We start from the raw sequence: 26138 nt of genomic DNA, 5'->3' as shown, positions 1-26138 counted from the left end.
ATTGCTCCCATAAACGTCATAGATATTTTGGATGAAAATGAAAACATTTTTGCCCCCTGGCTCCATTTCTGGTATATTCATACGTGAAAATCGGGATTTTCTACGTTTTTCTTCCAAAAGTATCTCTATGAGTTGAAATTCAGTAGATAAGTTGTCATTTAATTTTCACTTTACCTCCATAAGTCAAAGTTTCTCTGTGTATTTGTAAGTTTTTCCAACTGACCTCTTGTTAGTCACAACCCTGGTAATTTTTGAAAATCAGGATACAAAAGACATTTTTGCCCCCTGGCTCCATTTCTGGTATATTCATACCTGAAAATCGGGATTTTCTACGTTTTTCTTCCAAAAGTATCTCTATGAGTTGAAATTCAGTAGATAAGTCGTCATTTAATTTTCACTTTACCTCCATAAGTCAAAGTTTCCCTCTGCATTTGTAAGTTTTTCCAACTGATCTCTTGTTAGTCACAACCCCGGTAATTTTTGAAAATCAGGATACAAAAGCAGGTGCTTTTAAAAAATCTAGGGATTGGGAACGCCTGGTTTTTCGTTAAAAGAAATTACAAAAAGGAGAATTTTATAAATATATGGAGGTAATCCCTCTCCTCCAGTTGGTGCATCTGATTTTTAAAGGCTGACGAATCGCATTATAATGGCTTGATTGAAGTAGACCCAAATCTCTTATGCAAGTGCACACACACACACACACACACACACACATATATATATATATATATATATATATATATATATATATATATATATATATATATATATATATATCAAATTCGTTTTTTCGCGATGGTTTAGGCCTTAGTTAAGAGGGACGACTTGTTTCGCTTGTCGACTAAACCTTTCGACTTGAAACTGTAATTTTTTATGTAGTATCCATCATGTAACACTTCAGCATGAGGTGATCTAATGGTATATCCCCCCTCCTTATTGTGGAGAATGTGGCATGACAGTGAGCATTAGTGCCATACGGTGAATATGCCATCTGCTGGGGTACATCATTTGATTTCCGGGCATAATATGATTACCAGCTCTGTTATCACCTGTTGATGTCTTTTTGGGAAAAATTAAACTCTTCCATGTGAGCCTCCCGGAAAAAGGGTGTAATATTATTTCCAAATTGATTTGTTCTAGACATGATTACAACCCTATTTTTCAGAGCTACTTTCTATATCCGGCTATAAAAGTGGATGTGTATTATTTTTGTCTTTAACTAAACTTTATCCCTGAATATTGTGAATTTGGTCCTTGTGCTTTTGTTTTCCTAATTTTCAATGTCTAGATAGTTCCGAATCTGGTTTGAACTTGAAAATGCGCCTGAAACCTGGAAAGTCAACAAATCGGTAAAAATAACAAATTGATGCAGTCATTCCAAATGGATTAATCTCCAGCATGGCCGTATCAAGGAGGGGGGCTAGGGGGTTTGACCAGCCCCTCCAAATGTTTGTCCGAATCGTAAAAACGTAACAAAATGAATATAAACAATTTTTTATGCGTTTTTTATTTTTATTTTGTCCCCCCCCAAAAAAATCATTTTGTAATCCCCCTCCCGAAAAAAATCCTGGATACAGCCCTCAAGTTCAGGTAACAAAGCTGGTGCCAGAATCAAGGCTGTCATCCCTAATGATTAATCGAAAAACTTTTAGTTCTTTGAGAAAGATTTTGCACCCCCCCCTTCTAACATTTCTGGATCTTTTCTGGAATTGCCACCTACTTCCGGCCCCAAAATAGTTGCACCTGAAATAATTATTGGAGGGGGGGTTATCATAGTGAATTCTAGTTTATACTGGTGATGTCGCCATGAATAGAAATACAGACGGAAATAACAAAAAAAAATGCGTTTTTATTTACTTTTCTAGTTTTTACTGACTTTCTTTAATCTACAGACTTATGGTATATCTGTTGTTCAATCTTTATTTGGCTTCAGTTGCAGCCCTGTAAGAAACTGTTTACCTGACAAATATTGTATTAATTTTCCGCATAGATGCATGTATGTGGTCATTTTGAGATCTTAATTTTTCCTGAATAAGTTATTGAACATTGTTACTTTTTTTGGTTATATTCAGTCATGGTTCATTGCTTTCTTACTATTTGATTGAATGCTTCTAGTATTCTATTAAAAATGAGCAAATCTTAATTGAGAATTTTTTTTACATAATTTACCTCTTTGTTGAAATTCTGTTAGATTGTATTGCAGGAGAATTTTCAATCTTTCTCATTAAAAAAACTGGTAATACTGGCTTTTTTTTTAATTATGATCGATTTAAACTAGGAATTTGATTGTTAAGATATATTTATTAACGTATAAATTTAGATAGAAGTCAGAGAGAAAAATAATAAATGTTTTAATTCAAATGCTGGAGAAGGTAAAAAGCTGAAACATATTTTCGTAGTTTAACTCTTCCTGTTTCAGCTGGGCTTCCCTTCTTTTCTTTGACTTATTTCGTACTATTCATGCCATCATCGTGACCAAGCGCGCGCCCACGAGTAGTCCCCCCCCTCAAGAAAATAAATTTTGTTTTTTAAATCTTATTTAATCTTACTTACTTAGACTTAGGTCGTCCCACGCCTGAAGGCGCATAAGGCAGCAACAGTGGTTCGCCACGGCGAACTGTCCTGAGCCATTGACCAAAGCTCCTCCATCAAAAACCTCACCAACTTCGCCTCCTTCTCTAAAATCCTGCCAATGGTCATTTTGGGTCTCCCTGACTTGCGGAGGCCATTTAATCTGCTCAGTTTTATCATTCATTCCTTAGTCCCTACTCAAAACTTGCATTCAAAGAGCTAAAATAAATTTAAAATAATGCCTTAAAATACCGTTTTTCCGTTGGTAGACCAAGGGACCCCCGGTCAGCCACCCCCCATTATTATTTTCTGATTGCGCCACCGATGGTGATAACTTAATAGCAAAGGGGAAATAATAACATAATAAAAATAAAAATAATAATAATAAAGGGGAAATTAAAAGCTTTTTCATTTTCGTAGCTGAACACTTCTTGTTGTGGCTAAGTTTCTCTTTTTCTTTACTTCAGTTCGTACGATTCATTTTATTTGTTCTATCTTCCTGACAAATTAATAAAAAGAAAATAACCAATTATATAAAAAAACTCAAAAACATGGTAAATTGAAACAAAGACAATGAGAAATTGTTCAGAGTGGTAGCTTATCACTGCCAATTTATGTTACTTAACTAAATTATCCATTACCAAAAAAATTACTTGGCTTTTTAAAATTTCAAGTCTTACAGTTTTGACGAAGTTTAATTTTTTCATCTTCTCTTTTAATGGCAAACAATATATAAATACGAATTTCCAAAGAAGAACAAATAAAAAATAAAAAATTTCAAACGAACAAATTCAGACTCTTTATTCCAGCGGTGGTTCTGCCAATCTTGTGCCCGGGGCCAAATATTGATTGGACCCCCTCCCCTATCTTCCAAAATATTTCTTCAGGCCTAATTTTAACAAAATTTTCAATTATGAACAAAATTATTTTCAATTAATTAATTATTTAATAATTGATTTTTTGATTTTTTTAACTTATTATTTAAATTATTTAAATATTGAATTATTATTAACTGTTTTAATTTAACTATTTTAATTATTATTAATTTTTTACTTTTATTTTTTAATTTATTTTTGTTTTATTGATTAATTAATAATTTATTTTCTTTTATTAACTGCGACCTCTACTTTATTTTAATATAATCAAATTTAAAAATGCAAAATAATTATAACCGTTAGATTATTTATTTGAAAATTTGTGCCCCTAAGATTTCTGCACCCGGGGCAAGTGCCCCCTCTGTCCCTTCCGTAAAACCGCCTCTGTTTTACCCTTACTCTACAAATAAGACGTATGACAATAGAGATTTTATCACATACTAGACCATTCCCTGGACCATTTTATCAGGGAATCGACCATTCCCTGAGTCGCCATCGTCATTTATATATCCCCCTGTGCACCCCGGCGTCCCCTTTGTAGTTATGTCCCTGTGTCCCGGTCGTCATTTATATTCCCTGTGTCCCGGTGTTCCAGTCTGTGATTTCTCTTTGAGTGTCCCGGGCGTCATTTATATTCCTTTTGTCCCGGTGTCCCGGTCGTCATTTATATCCCCCTGTGCCCCCCGGCGTCCCCATTGTAGTTGTGTCCCTGTGTCCCGGTCGTCATTTATATTCCCTGTGTCCCGGTCGTCATTTGTATCCCGGTGTCCCGGTCTGTATATACATTCGTTTTTTAGTTTTGTTTTTCTCCTTTATTTTTTTCCTTTTTTCTTTTTTTTCTTTTTTAGTTTATTTAGATTTTTAGATTTTTTAGTTTTTTTATTAGTTTTTAGTTTTTTTGTAGTTTTTACCATTTTTTTAGTTTTTTTAGTTTTTTTTTTTTACTTATGTCCTGGTCGTCATTTATACTCCCTGTGTCCCGGTCGTCATTTGTGTCTCGGTGCTTTGTTGATTGCTAATTTATATTATATTTATATTTATATTTTTTTATATTTACTAATATTTTTTTAGTTTTCTTTTTCTCTTATTTTTCAGTTTTTTCCTTTTTTTTAGTTTTTTCTTTTTTAGTTTTTAGTTTTTTTTGTTTTTTACCTTTTTTTAGTTTTTTTAGTTTTTTTAGTTTTTTAGCTTTTTTAGTTTTTTTATTAGTTTTTAGTTTTTTTTAGTTTTTGCCTTTTTTTAGTTTTTTCAGTTTTTTTTAGTTTTTAGTTTTTTACCTTTTTTTAGTTTTTTTTAGTTTTTTAGCTTTTTTAGTTTTTTTTCTTTTTAGTTTTTTTTGTAGTTTTTACCTTTTTTAGTTTTTTTTCTTCTTTTGTATTAGTGTGAAATAATTCAGACGTCATATGCGGACAAACACGACGTCACTCGACAGACAGACAGACAGACATAACCCACAAACAACTTATTTTTATATATATTTATTCATATTTTTTTAGTTTTCTTTTTCTCTTTTATTTTTCAGTTTTTTCCTTTTTTTAGTTTTTTTCTTTTTTAGTTTTTAGTTTTTTTTTTAGTTTTTTACCTTTTTTTAGTTTTTTTTTAGTTTTTTTAGTTTTTTAGCTTTTTTAGTTTTTTTATTAGTTTTTATTTTTTTTGTAGTTTTTGCCTTTTTTTATTTTTTTCAGTTTTTTTTTAGTTATTAGATTTTTACCTTTTTTTAGTTTTTTTTAGTTTTTTAGCTTTTTTAGTTTTTTTTTTCTTTTTAGTTTTTTTTGTAGTTTTTACCTTTTTTAGTTTTTTTCTTCTTTTGTATTAGTGTGAAATAATTCAGACGTCATATGCGAACAAACATGACGTCACCTGATCCATCCACAGATCCACACACAGACAACTTATTTTTATATATATAGATAAATGCTAGGTAGCCGTCGAATGGAAGAACAATAACTGTATTTCTCAAATACTTCAGAAAAGATAAGGCTTACACAAGGGCAGAATCTATTATTTTTTTTAGGGCGAGGGCTACCAAAAAAACTTCAAAAACCAAACAAAAATTCGTTTACATGCATTTTTGTTCCTTTATTTACGAGTTGGCCAAAATTTTTTGACCGGGTACACACTCCTCTCCCCCTAGATACGGGCCTGACTGACAGACTAAATTATAACATCTTGAAAAAATTTTAAGCAAATTGATTACAAACAATTGATTTTGTGCTTTTATCAGAGTCATTGACATGTATTTCGGTTTCGGTTGAAGTATTTTTTTTTTTTTTTTTTTTTTTTTTTTTTTTTTTTTTTTTTTTTTTTTTAATTGTAGTTGAGTCAAATAAGCACTGCACCTGTTACCGGCGGGCTACGATTACACCAGCACAGTTATTTGTGATTCGTATCTTCAGTTATCGATAAATTAATATTACTTTTGGGCAAGGCCATATCCAGAGGGGGGGCTATGTGGTTTACCCCCCCTCGAAATGTTTGTCCAACTTGTAAAAAAACGTAAATGAAAATTAACAAATTTTGATGCGTTGTTAATGTTTTTTGCAAAGCTTCCCCCTCCCCCTCCCGAAGAAATTATTTTATATTGTTATTCTTTTGTATTGTATTCTTTAGCATTGGCAGTAGCGTCTGATCGACCAGCGATTATCTTTGCCCCCATCCCTCATATCGTATGTTCTAGCTATGATCTTAAGTACCTGCTCTCTGGTATAAGAGGTGGAGATATGAACGCTTATGTCCCCTGACATTGGCAATGGGGTGTAATCGTAATTGTGATTTTCATATGGTAAGAATAAAACTATTCTGAGTCGCTACGTAGGCCACCTCTAGTGACACGTAGTAGGCTAGCTTGTTGCATACGGGTAAAGAAATGTGGGTAATTAAACCAATATATTTCGATCCAATCTTGAATAACCTGGTTCGTCTCCTATAATTAGTGTCAATACTGTTATTGTCGCCTTATGTGCAGGCATTGTAGAAAAATCTAATTAAGTATCACCACGCATAGTTATTCCGTCATATCTCTTCCTTTTCTTCTATCTTGTCAAATTCTACTAAATCAGGCGCAAGAATATTCTTATTCTGTTGACGTTCCTCCTCTTGTCTTGTCTGTAAAATGCGAACCTCAAAATTTAAAAGATTTTTTTTCATTTGAAAAGTTCCAATTTTTTTCAAAAATTTTAGTTTTGTAATTTTATACACTTTTGGTTTTCTAAGGTCCCCAATCACTCTCGTTCTTTGATACTCATCTGTTCTCTCCTCCGTCGTTCAAACGCCTCTGGTATGGGGTCGTTTTGAAACCGGGACAAATATGACTCTTGTGGTACTGTTGGACACTATGTGAATTAACATTAATTGCTTTTCATTATTTTTAAGTAAACTATATATAGGAAAAATTTTCAGCTGGAAACTCCGATGGTAGGCTAGACATTATTTTACTAAGCTGAATAATTGGTAATAATATCGACTGTGTCAGGGTAGCCTAAGTAAGGACATTTTCTTTAGATTGATAATTCATAAACCAGCCATGGGATTATAGTTTCATTCTTTTTCGTCTCCATTCATTCGCTACTAGCTTTTTTTTCACTTTCATTTCGTTACAATGCCATCGACCTTTTTTGTGTCTGTTTCAGTTTTGGTTGACTGCATTTTAAATTGTTCAGTGTGTGAAAATAGTTTTAAAGGTTAATTTTAGCGGTTTGTATGAATATTTATGGCCTCTTCAAGCGGTTTTTTAATTTGTGATATTTCAGTTTGTCATCTTTTTCACACAAATACGCACAGACAGCTTTTTCGTACTTTATCTTCGTCTGGAAATACTTAAAACTTATCCTTTTTTCAAAATACCTAATATTCCTCTTTCTTACTTGCAGGAATAGTTAGCGATAGGGAATTTGAATATCCAAATCACTTCTGTCGCATCCTTCACGCCTAGAAAAATCTTCCTTGCAGAAGCAAACGATCACCAATTACCAGCTGAAAGACTTGAAATGCGTTTTCAGTTTTTCCATTCTCTTGTAATATGTACGTCATGTAGCATAATTACTTTTGAAATTCTGCCGCCAAACTCAATACGTATATCAGATTTAAAATCAGGGGTGTCAATTAGGGGGAGGTCACCCCCTCTCCCCCTTCTACTTGTTTTGTGGCCTTCCTAGATTTTGGATTATAGCTTATAGGTATTTTTCATTGAAAAACCGAAAAGACAATACCCACCACCCTCTCTGACAATCACAAAACATGTCTGTAAAATAATTTAGAAGGCTCCTATAAAAATATTTTTCTATAAAAAGCAGTATGTGATAATTGTGCACTTCTGCTGCAGGGATTGGGTTCATTTCCCTATATACTGACTTCATATAGACCCCTGATACACTGTTACATAGAATCTCTATCCCAACGGGTATATCCCTATTCCAATTGACTACATACATACCTTCCATGGGGTGGGGGTGGTTGGAGAAATAGAACTCGTTACACATAGACTTGCATATCAGAGAATAATCCCTTAATTTTTGGGTATTAATTTTGACTAATATACAGAAATTTATTTGACGCAAAGGATGTAATGGAAATTGCAACAAACCAATGAATCTTAAAAAGAGCATATCCCAATATAACCTTTTGTGTTTTTGTCTTAATAAATGTATTGATTCTTTTGGAAACATTTGACCTAGTAAGGAAATGGATAAAAATATATATAATTTGATCAAAACTACACTTAGTGAGTAACAACAATTAATTTGAGAAACTCCCTGAAACAATAAATACAAGTTGAAATTAGATATAAGTTGTAGCAACGAGATTTTACTTTCACCAATTGTCGCGTCGGTACTTTTGAAATTGTTGTCACAAAAGTTGACACACCGCTTGACACCGATTCACATCAATGATTCCCTGGTGAGTGTTTAGTGTTAAGGCAAATGAAGAAATGGTGCGCGTAGTTACGCCTGAATCACTGATTGTGTTAGTTCATAATAGGTATGTCTCGTATTCATATTTTTTCAATTTGGATGGGTGCTTTCTCTTTTGGTCGATTGTTCCTGAAAACTTTCTATTATCAAGGATATTAATTGTTTCTTTTATGCTAGCAAGGCCGTATCTAGAGTGGCGGGGGTTAGAGGGTTTTTACACCCCCCTACTCCGAAATATTTGTCCGATTCTTAAAAACACAACAAAAATGAATATGAACTAAAATTGCTATGCATTTTTTAGTTCTTTTGTAAATCCCCCGAAAAAACACTTTGTAACCCCCCCCCCCCTTCGAGAAAAATTCCTGGATACTTTTCTGATTTTTTTTTTTTTTGAAGTTTGACTGTCTCAAGCTTTTTTAAATAAGCAGGTTGTATTCACGAAATAACCCATAATTTATTTTGGAAAGCTGAATTGTGAAGATTAACTCGTTTATCGACACTGCTACAGCAATGCATTACAATGAGGGAAATCTCGAAGACAATTACGTACACAGGGGAATAGGGTGCTTTTCTGGGCTTGGTCCTCCAAAAACTCATGATTTGAACGCTGTTTCCAAAATTTATAAACGATCAATCTGTTATTGTGTTTCTTTGTCGTCTTAAATGATTAATCCCCCCCCCCCTGTTGGGCATGTTCACCCGTTTGAAGAGCCGCACTCTTAGGGATCTACATAGGAATGCTTTTTTGGGGAGAGGGGACTAAGCTTGTGAAAAAGCAAGAAATTGGCTAATTGTCTAAATATCTTGGAAATATAAAAATAGGAAGGAAAATTAAGTGAAAGATTCCCACCCCCCAAGGGTGCATCCGGGATTTTTGTTCGTTTTTTTTTGGGAGGAAGGGGCAAAAAACTTTTCTATGCATTTTTGTTATATTTTTACAGGTTGGATAAAAAAATTCGTGAGAGGGGGTAAAATCCAATACCCCCCTTTGGATATGGCCTTCTCCCCCAAATTGAAAATAGCTGTAATAATTTAAGTGGAAATTATTGTATATTATTCATATAATTTGCCTCTTTCTGTCTTGTTATTACCCCCCCCTCCCTACCAGAAAAAAAAATATAGAAACAAATTCTTACTACGACGTCGGAATATGTCTAATCCCCTATGATCTTTATGCACTGATAATATCACCGGAGGAATCATAACGCCTAAGTGGGAAATAATCAGATCACAATAAAAGTAGTTGATGATGTTTTAATTTCTTAATCTAGTTATTGATTAGGTTTATCGAATTCTTAAGATGATACGGGAAGTAGATATATACTCTCCTTAAAACCGCATTGAGACCTTCACACAGTGATTGGAATAAATGAGGATGGTTGTGTGCTTTGTTTTAATGCGGATGCGATCATTTACACCTATATTTTTATTCATTTCCTGCTGCTTAGTATCGTGATATGCTTGAAATTGTCAACAAAAACCTGAAATCTCAGGAATAACGGTTTCTGAAAAAAATTTCTCAATAAGTAAGCAACCAATCAACAGAAGTTAAAATATTGATAAATAGTAAAAGTACTGAAATTACTATCATGTTCATGTTATTTTAAAAAACATACATATTTTTGATGTAAAAGTCTATTTATGCAAAAAGTTTAATGCTAAATCCTTGGTCACTTTCAACTTTTCTAGCTTTTAAAAGGTTTTAGCGAAAAATTTTCGTTGTTGGTAAATGATGGATTGAAGATTAAGGCAATTTAAAAGTATTCTGCCAAAACCAATGAAAATTGAATTAAATGAGAGGTACCTATACTAAAACGTCTAATGCAGTTATGCTGACAATAAAAAGAAACACTTTTAAAACTCATTTCCTCAGCTCACCGAATTCTTTTTATATATTTTCGTCACAATTAAAAGACCCAATATCGAAATCGAAGAATACCTGTCTACTGCTGTGGTAACTTAGGTTTGAATTTAGCTTCGAATTCGAACTTAGGTTAGCTTAGATAAGACAAATCCTTAAAGACCTCAAAATGGAATTCAAAATTAAACTGGTTCCAATTTGAAACCAAGAGGGCATAGTAATTATAAATTTGAAGTGTATAAGTGTTTTTTTTTTTTTTTTTTAGAATGAATAAAATTTCATCATAACAAAACTGGGAGGCTGAGAAGTCTAAAATAATAATAAAAAAAAAATTTAAACTTGTTCTCAAAATGGACTAAAGAGTAAAAGTTTTTTTTAAGAAAATACGAAATTAAGCAAAAACGAGGGGCGCGAAACGGATCAGGCTTTGCATAACCTTTTAAACTCATTTTCTTTAGCTAATAACTTTTTTATTATATTTTTTTGCCACAATTAAAAGACCTGATAGCGAAGTCGTAAGAATATTTGCCTTCGGCTGTGGTAACTCAAATTCGAATCTTAGGTAAGACAAATTCTTATGGAACCCAAAATGGAATTCAAAATTAAACTGGTTCCAATTTCAAACCAAGAGGGCATAGTAATTACAAATGTTTCGCTAAAATGAATAGAATTTCATCATAATGAAACTGGAAGTCTAAAATAATAAACATTTTATGAAAACTTGTTTTCAAAATGGACTAAAAAGTAGGAGTTTTTTTTAGTGAATATTAATAAAAAGGAGGGGCGCGAAACGGATTAGGCTTTGCATAATCTTTTTAACTCATTTTCCTTAGTTCACTGACTTTTTTTTATATTTTTGCCATAATTAAAAGACCTGATAGCGGAGTCGTAAGAATACTTGCCTACGGCTGTGGTAACTTAGGTACGAATCTTAGATAAGACAAATCCTTAAGGACCTCAAAATGGAATTCAAAGTTAAACTGGTTGCAATTTGAAAACAAGAGGGCATAGTAATTAGAAATATGAAGTGTATAAATGTTTCAGTAGGACGAATAGAATTTCATCATAATAAAACTGGAAAATTAAAAAGTCTAAAATAATCAACATTTTTTTAAAAAGCTTGTTTTAAAATTGACTACAAAGTAGGAGTTTTTTTTAAGTGATAGAAGTAAAAACGAGAGGCGCGAAACGGATTAGGCTATGCATAATCTTTTTAACTTGTTTTCCTCAACTCACCGACTTTTTCATTTCTGCATTCATAATTTATTTATAAATTATATTATATATAAAACATATATAGTTTAATATGTAAATTATAATTTATAAAAATATAATATATTATAATATATAATAGTTTATATAATATATAAATTATATTACATCATTTTAATTTAGATTAGTCGGATATATATGTTATGTAAAGACCCATTTTGCTCCCTTGTTTTCTTTATATTTATAAGTTCTTGGAAAAAAACTTTTGCCTTTTTGGTCCCTGTTGGAAACGAGATTTTTTTTTGTATTTATTATTGTGTTTAGAAGGGAAACATGTATGAAAGATTTGATTTGTTTCACCGTTTGGTATAACTTCTCGTTGGGTGAATCATATATTAATTGCCATAGCTGCATATAGAATTTTATAAATTTGCTATTGGCTGATGTACCACGGAATAGAAATTGAGGAAATAAAAAATTGCCTTTGAAATAGTTTAACTCGAAAGGGGAAGTAAGTTCATTAGGAATTAGATAGCCACTTTAGGAACTGCCTCCTGGGTGGAACTAATGTTCTTGACTGAGGAGTTACAAAAGGTTGGTGCCTTTTTGTAGCCAAGTCATAGCATTATTTGGTTAAATTTTTTTTTTTTTTTGCTAAGAAAACTGACTTAAGTTGGATTATTTACCTTTAAATCTGGGTATTTTTGGGGTAATTCGACAGCTGGCAGGAAAAAGCGAATTTTCCGAATATAATTAGGTTATCGTCAGTTTTATGTCGCTCAAATAGAGAATGGCTCTATTCGTTTTTTTTATAAAAGAATTTTTTCTTCTTTTATTCTTAGTCCTTTTTATAGTAGGGGACAGTTTTGACACCTATTATAAGATGCGAATTATCTCAGATTGCTATTTGAGGGGTAAATTGATGTACAGAGGGTAAATGGTATATGTTACATGTCAATGGAGAATTTGAAGTTTTGTCATAGGCTTTTGTGCAAGCTCTGTACTTTATAAAGAAAGGAGTTGAAATATGATTTAGATTGATGTAAGGCTTTCAGGGAGGGGGGTGAGCTTGATTACCCTCATAAATTTACTATGTAGCTGTTAAACTTTCTTATGTGATCGCGAACATTGTAATGCTTATTAATCTTTATTTTTTTTTGGGGGGGGTGGAGAATTTGTGCGTATGTAGTTTCTTGAACAAAGGGTTGAAATATTCTGAAAGGCTGGATAGTTGCCTATTTGATAGGTGTGTACTTTTGCACTACTTTTGTTAAGGATATTTAAGGGGGGAAGGTCTATGAACATGGCAAAAAGCCAAGATTGTTATAATGATGTTATAATTATGTGGGTGCCGGAGTTCGCCCTTCTATATGTGCCAGATCTGTACTGTAATTTCTAAGAATTTAGGGATATGGGCCCACTTAAATTCTCAGAATTCTTAAATGCTCTTGCAATTTCGGACACACACAAATAGAATTTCGGCCGCATTATTTTTCCCGAATTCTCAGTGTGTTCAGGGATTGATACGTCCTGAAAATTAAACTTGATTTGCGTTTTGTTTGTCGTTTTATGGACATAATGGAAGATTTATCTACCGTTGAAACTGTAAGAAAACTTTTTTTTTCAACAAAGCATAGGAAAGCGAGGTCTCCTATTGACTGAATCACTTGGCGTTATGTCTGCAAAACTCTAATCCAAATCACGGCTTTGGCTCTTTTCGCTATTAATTGGAATTCTTTAGAAGTTAGGATATATATTCGAAAAAGACAACGGGACTTGCGGAAATAGGTACCGTGTAAAACTCCCAGCCCTTGTCGCCAATGAAAAGCTGAAATAGCTTTTTTTGAGGCAGGCACCACTCAAACGACAATAATTCTCATGTTCAGTGTGTTAATCAATATTTTCGGCTTCTGAAGAAGCATTCAAGTGTATCTAGTCAAGTTAGTTTCCCAAGGTACCCTGGGTATGCATTGGATATTATAATTTAGCTTGCGGTTTTTAAAGGGATGCCCCACGGCTAAGTCTCACGACCTAAGGATTAAATTTTGTCGCAAAACGGAAAACACCAATTAAGAACCGGCACAGGTAAGATACGTCTTGAATCCAAAAATAAATGTTAGTATATTATATTGGGGCGTCTATTTAAATAATCGATAGAGGGGGCTGCGAATGACCACTAAGTCACTTTATCTATCCTTGAGACACGGAGGCATGCTCATCAAATGCAATCACTGAATATAAATTTATTTACACTGAATGCAATGCTGGTTTGGCGTAGGGCTGGGTCTTCTCGTCTATATATATATATATATATATATATATATATATATATATATATATATATATATATATATATATATATGCATTTGTCTATGTATATCTATGTATGTGTCTGTGTCTGTGTGTCTGTGTTACCGTGAATGTCCGAAGTCTGGTTAATGTCGACATTCACCGGTGAATGTCCGAAATTCCTTTTTCTCTGCTTGCATTTCATTGGCTTTGCGAGTTAGCTTTTTCATTCTTATGCTAGCTACGATGGTAAAAGTTAATGCTAGGTTAGATTATGTTAATTTAGGTTAAATTTGGTTATAAATATCAGAGACTGGTTAAAACTAACCTAGCTCAACCCTAATCAAACCTAGTCTTACCTAAGCTGTCATAATGGCACCTTGCGTTAAATTGAAAAAGTTGACTGGCAACGCTGACTAAATCCAAGGAGAAAAAAAAAGGTATTTCGGATATTCACCGGCGGATGTCGACATTTCAAAATTCACGATAACATGTATTATCGTAGAAAATAGTATGTTTAATTTCGGTTCCTAGCCTATGTATAGGCTACAAATTTCCAGAGGACTTTCCGGGGCAGGATTGTGAGAGGGTGGAATTAGTCTAGAACCCATTTTTATTTATATGTTTATTGAGAATTAGTCCCATCTTATGACTGAGGGAAGATATTCTGAAGCCGGATTGCCTGGGTGTTTTCTACACAGAAAAAACATACACAGGAAATAGTAAGTTATATCACGTTCTTACGACATAAAAAATGCAAAGTAAATACATGCGAAATGAGCATGAACAAGTAAACCCATATCAAAAGGGTTTTGAGGTCTTGGGCATGGGAAAAAAAGAAAATGGAAGGAATGCCTAGCATGTGGCCTAGCATATGGGTGATAAAATTTTCGATATAAGCCACCAAGGGTGTCATAAATGTTTGTTCCTAATCGTTTAAGTTTCCATAAGTCAATTGTTGGCACTAGGCCAGTTTGTAAAATTTTGTAGAAGGAGGTAGTTTTGGTAAATAAAATTAAATGCAAGAATCGGCTGGTACAGTTCAGATTTTTTAGGAGGGTGGTTCCACAGGGTTTCCCCACTGTGTTTTTGCCTGGTTACGGGACTTTCTCAGGAATTACTTTAGGAAGGGGGTAATAAAGCAATATATTTTATTTGATAATTTGAATAAGAAGTGCCAAGGAATTCCGCAAAATCCAATATTTCGAGGTGGGGCGCGTCCCTGAGACCCCCCTTCGTTCGTGTGTATCTTCCTGGCCTGATTCTGGCCTGATCTTGGTCTCTTTTCTAAATGGAAGAATCCCTTTAATAATTAAAGTATTTCTGAGATGCACAAAAAATTCTTATATTATAATATTAGTAATATACTATTAAATTCTATTATTATATTATTAAATATTAGGTGCTTGTATGTTGTTCATGGATTCCCGCATTGTAATCCGGTTTCTATCACTAGTTTCTTTCAACTTAGCGTGAGAAAAGACAAAGAAAATTGACCGAATAGATAGGAAATACATGATTTTGGCTATATATTTGCACATTAGGTTGGGGATGGGGGTAGAGTATTTGGACAGTGTGAAGTCAGAAAATAATTCTTACTTCATAATAACAAAATATTTGTAGCTAGCACATTTTGAATGCAGACCAGCTGTACTTTACCCCTTCCCCTAATGTGCAAATTTATAGCCCAAATTTTGTTTCCAGAGTATTATATTTTTATTAAACATAATTAAGTATATTTTATTATGATTAACTAAGTTCACTTCCTGAGCTGCAGGGGGTATTTCATACAAGTAACAAATGTTACATTTTCATTATGTTATTATTAAATATTAAGTGTTCCATAACCTGATCACTTCTCTTCTATAGCTATCAAACAGTTCGTGGTAACGAACTGTAGTAAGGAGCGACCCGGCTCAATAGTAACCAAAACTCTAAATAATGGAATTTTGATACCAATAGCTACATCAAAAGAATCGCATTTTAATGCTGGTTTTAAATATATAAGTTTCATCAAGTTTAGTCTTACCCATCAAAAGTTACGAGCCTAAGAATATTTGCGTTATTTTAGAAAATAGGGGGAAACACCCCCTAAAAGTCATAGAATGTTAACGAAAATCATACCATCAGATTCAGCGTATCAGAGAACCCTACTGTAGAAGTTTTGAGCTCCTATCTACAAAAATGTGGAATTTTGCATTTTTTGCCAGAAGGCAGATCACGGATGCGTGTTTATTTGTTTTTTTTTTGTTTTTTTTTTTTTTTCCAGGGGTGATCGTATCGACCCAGTTGTCCTAGAATGTTGCAAGAGGGCTCATTCTAACGGAAATGAAAAGTTCTAGTGCCCTTTTTAAGTGACCAAAAAATTGGAGGGCACCTAGGCGCCCTCCCACGCTAATTATTTTCCCAAAGTCAACGGATCAAAATTCTGAGATAGCCATTTTATTCAGCGTAGTCGAAAAACTTTATAACTATGTCTTTGGGGACGACTTACTCCCCCACAGTCCCCGTGGGAGGGGCAACAAGTTACAAACTTTGACCTGTGCTTACATATAGTAATGGTTATTGGGAAGTATACAGGCGTTTTCAGGAGGATTTTTTTGGTTGGGGGGAGGGGTTGAGAAGAGAAGATACGCTGGGGGAACTTTCCATCGAGAATTTGTCATGGGAGAAGAACATTTCCATGAAGGGAGAGCAGGATTTACTAGCATTATTTAAAAAAAAACAATTAAAAAATAAATGTGAAAAAGCTTTTTCAGCTGGAAGTAAGGAACAGCAATAAAACTTAAAACAAACAGAAATTATTACCCATATGAGGGACTCACCTCCTTCTAATACCTCGCTCTTTACGCTAAAGTATTTTTAGTAATTTCAACTTTTTATTCTACGGCTTTTGTGATTCAGGGGTCATTCTTAATGAATTGGGATAAAATTTAAGCTTTAGTGTAAAGAGCGAGGTACTGACGATGGGGCGAATCCCCTCATATATGTAATAAAAACATGAGAATACAGAAGTTCTTTACGTAAGCTAATTTATAAGTTACGTAAATCTTTTACCAATAAAAAGATTCGTAAAAAATTAAAAGTTCTAGTTGCCTTTTTAATTAACCAAAAAATCGGAGGGCAACTAGGCTTCGCCCCCGCTCTTTTTTCTTAAAATCATTCGATCAAAATTATGAGAAAGCCATTTAGCCAAAAAAAATAAAAAAAATGCAATTTTCGTTTTGACTACTCTGCGGAGAGCCAAAATCAAAACATGCATTGATTCAAAAACGTTCAGAAATTAAATAAAAAAAAACAAGTTTTTTTTAACTGAAAGTAAGGAGCGACATTAAAACTTAAAACGCACGGAAATTATTTCGTATATGAAAGGGGCTGTTCCCTCTTCAACGCCCCGCTCTTTATGCTAAAGTTTTTTACTGTTTTAAAAAGAAGAGTTGAGCGAAAGAGTCAAACTTTAGCGTAAAGAGTGGGGCGTTGATGAGGAAGCAGCCTCTTCCATATACAAAGTAATTTCTGTGCGTTTTAAGTTTTAATGTCGCTCCTTACTTTCAGTTAAAAAAAACTTGTTTTTTTTTTTATTTAATATGAATCATAGAGCTAGGCTTTTGTAAGATTATGTTAGAATTTGTGTAATTTATGAGTAACCGTTCTTTGTTTTATATTTTTTTGCCATGGCCTTTGGGCTTTTAGCGCAAATAAATTATATTTTGTATGCCAACGGTGCATGTAGTACGATACTTTGAAAATTAAAAAAAAAAAAATAATCACAAAATTTTCAAGCCAATTTTGTAACGTTAATGCCCTATTACTCAAGGCGTAGTGCTCCAATTGTCGAATTGGCCGTAATGATAGGTAACTATAAAGAATTGAATTAACCGCTGGGTTTTTTAAAGAGCACATGCGATAATTCAATTATTTTCTTTGTCGCAGAAATAATGCAAAAGATCACTAATTAAAAGGATATTAATTTGCTCTTAATCTTTGATAAGTCCTTCTTGCGTGACTAAGTCACTGAGAACTTACGATCGAGGATTCTAATTAATAATTATAAGTATTGAAACAGTGTTGTATTTTGTTTGATGATTTCTTTTGCACATTGCTCTTCCGACTTTCATAGTAACGTTGGAGCTAACAGTTATTAAACCTTTTCAAATTAGATAGGTAGAAAATCAGCGCGATGGGTCTCTGTAAGCTGACTATGGTACCAGTTTAAATGTGAGTACTGCCGTGAAACACAGTTCAGAAATCAAATTATATGACACAAATTATATGTATTTTGATTATTTTTTCTGGCTGCATGAAACTTTACATGATACTTACATTTACATTTTATCATTATTTTTTACTTACTATTTATTTAATATTGTTGATATTATTTATTATTTTTGTATTATTTTTTTTCAGAAACCTGGCCGTTGCTAGAATCGGTGGTGGCCGGGGCAAAACTAACCATAAGTCTTTCGAGACTATCTCGGCTGCCACCCCCCTCGCTATAACCACTATCTCCGATTCTACAATACCGCTCTTAACACTCATTAAATATTAGAGGTAGGGTTCGCTTCAAACAGTGGTAACTCTACCACTTAAGGGGTGGCATTTTTGATGTTTTTTCGATGAAAATATAAAAACAAAGACATTTTTGATTGGAAATACCCCATCCTCAAGAAAAAATGGAATCTAGTTGGGGGAGGGGGCAATGCAGATGTCCAAGTGCCCCTCCTCCTCCAATCTTTTCTAATTGACGTCGCTGTCATAAAAGACACTCTTCACTCGTCCCTGCTTCTAAGTATTGCTTAAACTTATCTAAAAATATTAATGACGAAAATATGCCCATAAAGGCGTGTACACAGTAATTTATTTATGGTTCTTGTTTTTGTTTCTTATACCCAACCATTTCCTTATTTTTCGTCAAACTTCTCTGTTCGTTGTCGCTTTTCCCCCAATACTGTCCTTACTTTCCAAGACTTGTGTATGGTAGGCTTTTGCTTCAAATCAAAATTGTAAAGGGGATTTCCCAGTCTCCCCCTGCTTATTCGAACTTAACTTTTAAAACAGGATCCGTTGTACCTCATAACAGTATCTATAATTTAATATACCCTTTTGTTATACAAGGATAAATTCCAATATTTTAGGATTTAGAAAGAGTTTATTCAAGTAGAAATTCTTGGGATATTTCATTCTGTGACCCTTATGTAGATAGCTGATAAAATATGGATAAGTACCCCTGATACTAAAGGTATTGTAATGGTATTTAGGGTAGTTCGATCCCATAAATTTACCTTTTTCATTCTTTAATCTGTTGTAAGCTATGATCGATTTTTCTTTAGAATAATATAGCAGTAACTGCGAAATGCTGAAGGTTGCCAAATCCTTGGTTTCACAGGCAAGTCTTTAAATTTGCCACAATATAGCGATACAATTTGGAATTTTTAATGAAAGGACTCAACAGGGTCGTATCCAGGATTTTTTCGGAGGAGGGGTTACAAAAAGATTTTTTCGGGGGTTTTACAAAAAAGAAACTTTAAAAAATGTGTTATTTGTTTGTTCATTTTTGTTACATTTTACAAGTCTGTCAGACATTACGGGGGGGGGGGTTCAAACCCCCCTCCATTGATACGCCCTTGGGACTTCATCATTTTCAACTTCAACCTACTCCCTTTTTCAAAACCCCAAAATTGTCGTATTTTGTAGGTTTCAGTGGCTAGGCATATGTTTATGAAGCAATTCTTCCTTCATAATATGCAGAATAATTGTAGCTAACATATTTGCATGCAGACCCGCTATACTCTACCCCACCCCCTCTAATGTGCAAATATATAGCCCAAATTTTTTTCTAAAATATTATGCTTTAATCATATTTTGGTATATATCATTAGGATTAACCTAACTTCACTCCTCGAATGTGTACTACCTGTGGCAACCCCATTAACTAGAATCCGGTTTGCCTAGCGTCCACTTGTAGTTTAATTAAGGAGAAAAATATTTTTTTGCATTCAGTCCATGGGTGGTGCTGTCCGTTGACATTTTCAAAAGAAATGAGTCTATTATGAGAAGAGGATGTAAAGTCAAGCCGATTGCTAAACAAGAGATCCAAAGTCTCTTTGAGAAGCCTTCAGAAGATTACCGACCGGCTGTCTTAATTTTAGTGTAAACAAAACGGTATATAGGATGGAAGCTTTTAGATGTTTAGAATGTCCTGTGTAATTATCTCTGAAAAGAGGGACATTCGGTGGCAGCATTACCAACTATACACAAAGCCGTGTTCAGGGGAGGGGCTAAGGGTTTTGAACCCCTCGGAAACAAGTCCGAATCTACTAGGCACGGGACCCGACTGGAAGTTCTTTGCGGGGCCCCCTCTATATTATAGATTTTAAAGTAAAATCCAAATTTAACATATATACATGGATATATATATATATATATATATATATATATATATATATATATATATATATATATATATATATATATATATATATATATATATATATATATATATATATATATATATATATATATATATATATATATATATATTTCTCCAGTAGCAATGCTTACTGGAATTCAAGAATATTTCATGATTTAAAAAAGTAATCAATTTGATGGCAGTGTAGGGCCCTTTTAAAGGCGGGGCCCGACTGGACCTAATTATTCCAATCGCCCTTTATCTGGCCCAGGTTGGAAAACGTAATTCATAACACATAAAACTTACGTATTATAGCGACCACACTGTTGTTCTTGATCTGTTGTATAACCGGTGTCTCTACACTCAGAGATAATTAGCGTGGGTGAGATAAACTACAATGTAGGCTTGTTTTAATTAAATATTTAATGTATAGAGTTGGTTCGGTATTTAACATAATGCGTTCTGGGTGGCTGGTTTTCCATGATTCTCTGTTGTTAATTCCATATTTTTGTTACTAAAGTATAATATTTTCATCATATTTTGGTATATTTTATTAGGCATAGCTTCATTTCTCGGGTGTGGTCGCTATAGTACGTAAGAAGCGGGTTCAGGTATCTCAGACTTTAATTTTTGACACCTTCAAATTTGTGTCTTGAATATGATTTTTAGTTTAATATGCCAAGAAAAACCTAAAAGTTAGATAATTGTATCGAGCTCTAATTTCGAATCTAGAGAAAGCGCCGTTTTATTTGAGAACCAGAAAATCATACATGTACTTTTTAAATTAGCTTTGGGACACAGTAGAGAAATCAGAAGCAATTCCTATTCGTGTGGATATAGGGGAACGTGCATATCTCCTAATTTGAAAGAATGCTTGAAAACGAGCAGTTTTCGCAGGATATCTAAGTATATGCCTCGGCTTCGTCTACCATAACCCGAAAATGCCATCCGGTAGCGCCATTTTACAGAAATCTAGGGAGTGGGGGAAGCTTCATAAGCACATTACTCACAGGGAGAGTGGTGAGGAACTCCTTAAATTTTTCGTGTCCCGCCCGACCATGAAAATCCTTAATCGTTGACTCCCCCTATACCCCCCTGAAAAAATTGCCTCAATTTATATGAGATCTTCGTTTTTTTTCCACCTAACATAAATGTATGAAATTGAGTTTTTTTGTTGTCATTTTTATGTCAATAGTTATAAAAATGCATCATTCCAGAAATTTGTTTTGAACGTTCAAAGTTTGTTTTTACCTCCTGGGTAATCTAATAGAATAGTTTGACAATAACAGACAGTATTAATGATAGTAAAATGTTGGTTTTCTGACAATTCCTTGTGTACATCGAGAGCCATCTATTGAGGCTTATTTTTTATAAAAATATAGATAGCGCGTTGTGTAGCAGCAGTACTTTTAAGCATTGTGATTTATATTATTTTTTAAAGAATTAGTTAATAGCTAAAGGAATTAAACAGATATCCTTCAAAAATTGGTTTAGATAATATTATTATGCTTGTTATTTCCCTTTTTTGGTTGAGTTCAAAATATATATTATACTGAAAAAGAGAATGATTTTTTTTATACGTTTTCCTCGCGGCGAAATTCCGCTGATACTCTGTTTCCTTGAATTTTTTTTTTTGAGAATAGGTTTGTTTTGCTCGTCTATTAGATTTTCTTATATTGTATTCGGTTAATAAAATAAAAAGTTTATAATTTTTTTTAAATAAAAATTTAAGTAATTATTTTACTAATAAAATAAAATAAAAAAATTAATTAATAATAAAAATATTTATGTTCTCTTGCTTTCTGTGGGTTTTATGTTTTGCTATTTTTAGAGATATAAAGAGTGGAAATTGCTTCATTGATACTTAGTAAGCATCATAATTTAGTTATGTTTTAAAAGGGTGAGTTAATAGCTAAAACATTCACCTGCGGTTTTTTTCCAGGGGTAGTGGCGGTATTAGAAGCAATTTTAGTTGATATGATAAGAAGTGCATAGAAATTCGGGAAAATTTTGGATTTCGAGCAATCATTCAAAAAAAAAATAATAACAGGATATCAATATAGAAACAAAGCATAAACCGTTGCATATTTAAGGAAAAGAACACAGCATTTTATATACAAATACAAGTTTTTCGTGTTACGCGAGAGTTTAATTACTTCCTTAATCACCACTTCAAGCACAATAGGCCACTTGATTTGAAACATTCTGTTTCTTCCCGGCTTTTAGCTTCGTTATCCTTTGCTGGCTTGATTTTGATTTAGTAATCACTTCAAGGATTATTATAGACTGAAAAGATATATACGTTAATCAGCAGTAAAAAAGCTAAGATATTAAAAACTCTGGTCAAATAACTATTTCAGTTGATATGAATTAGAAGTGCCCAGAAATTCGGGAAAATTTTGTATTTTGAGTGGGGTGCTCTGAGGTCCCCCTACGACCATCCCTGAGTTAAAAGAATATAATAAGCATCACTTCCCAAAACTTAATTTCGCAACATACTGTAACTGTTCCTGTTTTACCGGATCTAAAAATCTCTTTCTTTCTCTCTCTCGTTTTTTGTCAGAGCCTTCTGGGTTTTCACTGAAAAAGAAGTTATTGTGATAATATTTGTTAGGTTTTTTTTTCATCCATAAATTTTTTTATTTTTTCAGATTTAACGGCATCCGAACAAAAACTTCTTCAAGATATTAGAAGATGGAAATCAGAGCTCTTAAATGAAATACAGGTATTTCTTGTTCTTCCTCGAGTTTAACTATCATTTTTTTTTAAGTAATAAAAAAACGACTGCCTTTTCATCATGCGAATATTGAATGAAAGTTCAGCGTTATTTTAACAGAGACTTTTAGGGGGGGGGGGGTTAGCTTCTTGCTGACTTCTTTATTTTTGTGTTTTTTTTTTTTATTGAAGATATGTTTAACTAATATAGCCAAGATATTGACTTAGGTTGTGTTTTTGTCAATGTCTTCAGAAAATATATTATTAACTTTTTCCAATTTGCTTGTTTCCTTTTGCGACTGGATTAGCCCTTTAGTTTTCAATCATTATAAGCTGTCTAAGAAGCACATCTTAGAAAGAATACACATATCACGGGGGAAGGGGTGATAAGTTTCAAAATAGTGCTACCAAAAAAGCAAAGAAATTTTTCGGAAAGTATGTTAAAGGTTTGAAAAATCGTAATTTTTTTTTGCTATAAATCAGTATTTATTTGAAAACTAGTCTTACAAAATAAAAAAATTGTGGATAGAAAAAAAACGCACTTCTCACAACGTTCACAGAGAAGATAACATTAATATTAATAAACGTTATAGAGATAGTAAAAATGGATAATAATTCATTTTCTACCTACTGTACAAAATTGTAAGAAATAGCAGAGAAGAAAAAAAAGGAAGGAGAAAGAACAAAAATACTAGCAAGGAAATTGCAAAAGTAGTGAAAAAGTGAAAGATTATAAAAAAATGCAAACCTAACTTTTGTACAATGAGCCTGATTATGTTGTGGTTGAGCCCTGAAGTAAAAAAAAATGATGTCCTTATCTGATAACTTCAGACTGATAACTGTAGATAAAAAAAAATCAAAAGTCAAAAAGGACCTTTTAGAAACAGGGTATCTAAATGATTAGATGACTCTCCGTCCTCTTAGGGGAAAGTAGAGGTGATCGTAAGATAGAATCGGAGGACTTCAGTATGTTTTGGAAAACATACTGAGACAAAAATGGACAAAAAATGAACAAAATACGGGAAAAGGAAAGGAACAAAAGGAAAAATAAAAAGGTTACAGCTTGTTAATTTTGGTAATCAAGAAATTAATTGGTATCTAAAATAGGGTATGCCAATTGCTAATTTCAGCCAACTGGAAAACCAATAAAGTAATCTAGATAATACGACAGCATACGGTAAAGGCTAGGAAAAGGAACAAAGAAAGGAAAAGGAACAAAAATACTAACAAGGAAAATAAGCAAAAATAACGAAAAAAAGAAAGATTATAAAAAAACTGCAAACCTAACCCATCCGGGTAAATAGAGCAAAAGCATACAATAACGAAAATAAGCACAGCGGACCAACAGAAAATCATTAGTAAATAGCAGGGACTGGACCCCTGAATTAAGTCAAACAAAATTTGCAACCAATTTAGCATACTCTATTCTTGATTAATGCAATGCATGTTTATGTAATATATTATACCATAATATAGTAAGTATATAAAAAATATATGTGTATATACTATAATAAACAGCAAGTCTATAATACAGTAATCCCTTATAATAAATATAATGAATAAAAACGACAACAAAAGCTATTAAAGATATCAGTTAAAATTGATTAGACCTAGGATGCAACTCCTTGGATGTTAAACGAGCAATAATTGTATATAAATTTTTTGTATAATAAATTTTACAATAAATTTTTTATATAAATAATTGTGTTATAAAAATTCTCGAAAACGGCTCTATAATATTTTCTGAAAAATGGCATACTACCATCTCCTGGTGTGAAAAAACGGTCTAGATTGGTCATATCATTGGGAAAATTCGTTCCTCCTCCCACCCCCCTTAACATTTCTGACTGAAGGTAGTGACACCTCTATGCAATTCTTTAAAACAGATGGCATTTGGGTAGTAAATCGGAAACTTTACCTGAAAAAATTGAGTCATGTAGACTTTTGGACAACGATTATTGTTGTCAGATGGCATAGCGAAAACAGGGGGATTCTTTCTTTGTGTACCTGTGCTTCTGATAAGGGACTTAAAGTCACGTTTAAATTGTGTTACCTGGGAGCCAATCTTCGCTGGGTGAGAAAAATACAGTTTATATTTTTAATATGTTTGAAAACCTTTCTGTATATTTATACACATAAATTATTTTATACTATTGACAATCAAATTGAATGTAATTTAGATTTTAAAAGTCCGTCACAGTTTAATATGATGTCTGATAGTATAGAATAATTCGTCTGTATAAATATGCAAAAAGTTTAATGAATAAATAAAATGTAATTAAAGTTGTTGTGTGAGAAAGATTTAAAAAATATCTTTTCACTGAGCATTTTTCAATAAAAACACCAACCAAAAACGAATTTCCTGACAATTGGCATGCATTTGTGTTGTTGAATAGTAATATAGATAGATCACAACTTTGGAAAAATTCACTTTCCCCTCCCAAACCCCTTAAGATTCTTCATAGATCAATTGCTAACTGATATTAGAAACCTCTGAAGGTTGAGGGTCTTGACTGTAAGTAGGATTAGTTTCAAACTTATTATTTTATATTTTGATATATCATTATTTGATATTTTTTGGGGAAATTTTATCTAACCTTAAATATAAATAGACAAATACACAAAAAGTTGCATTTTTAAGCCCCCCAAAGAGTTTTTTTATTTGTAGAGGGTGGGGTGAGAGTGGGAGGGGGTCAACCACAACTATGAAGCCGTGGCTGAAAAAAAGACAAGGTTCCGATGTGCTTTTAAACTGCATGGCAACAAGAGTTAGTGAAATAAAATTATTTTGCTAATTATTATGACCCTTAAATGTTTGTTGGCTGTGACCGGGTCATGAACTCGTGCCACAAAAGCCTACTTTTAGAGTTCATGTTCGTTTCTGAGATCTCTATTTATGTCCCTTCATAAATAATATGAATGAAAATAATTATTTATTTTCTTATTTAATTCTTATATTAGTAATATTATATTTCCAGACAATATAAGGATGATGGGCTCCTTGGTGAGTTTGTAAAAGATATGCTGCAAAGAACAAAACTGAGGGAAGCTCTGGGAGGAGGGCAGACACGAGATCCCCCTATTCTTTTTATATGCCAGTTGCATGCTTATTCTTGTCTTCATTTCCAGATTCTGACACAAAATAATGCTTATTATCACTGGAACTGACAAGTTTATAAAACGGTTTTAAGAAACTGTAGTGTCGCATTGCAAACTGTTGAACAAAAGAGTTTTTAAACTCAACCTACGATTGGGTAATATTTTCAGTCTAAATCAACAGTCTTTTCATCGAG

General features: G+C 33.0%; 1 protein-coding gene across 2 annotated transcripts in view; it reads left to right on the top strand.

Annotated features, from left to right (window-relative positions):
* The window catches only part of LOC136039147 (cytohesin-1-like), a 168004-nt gene that overhangs the window by 58596 nt on the left and 83270 nt on the right, over window positions 1-26138 (top strand). For both annotated transcript variants that reach the window (XM_065722635.1, XM_065722634.1), the window contains exon 2: window positions 22782-22855. In XM_065722635.1, coding sequence (XP_065578707.1) covers window positions 22782-22855 — 74 coding nt within the window. The remainder of the gene's footprint in view (window positions 1-22781; window positions 22856-26138) is intronic.

The sequence above is a fragment of the Artemia franciscana genome, chromosome 19, assembly GCF_032884065.1.
Source record: "Artemia franciscana chromosome 19, ASM3288406v1, whole genome shotgun sequence".
Taxonomy (NCBI): domain Eukaryota; kingdom Metazoa; phylum Arthropoda; class Branchiopoda; order Anostraca; family Artemiidae; genus Artemia; species Artemia franciscana.
This window is presented reverse-complemented; position numbering and strand designations above follow the sequence as displayed.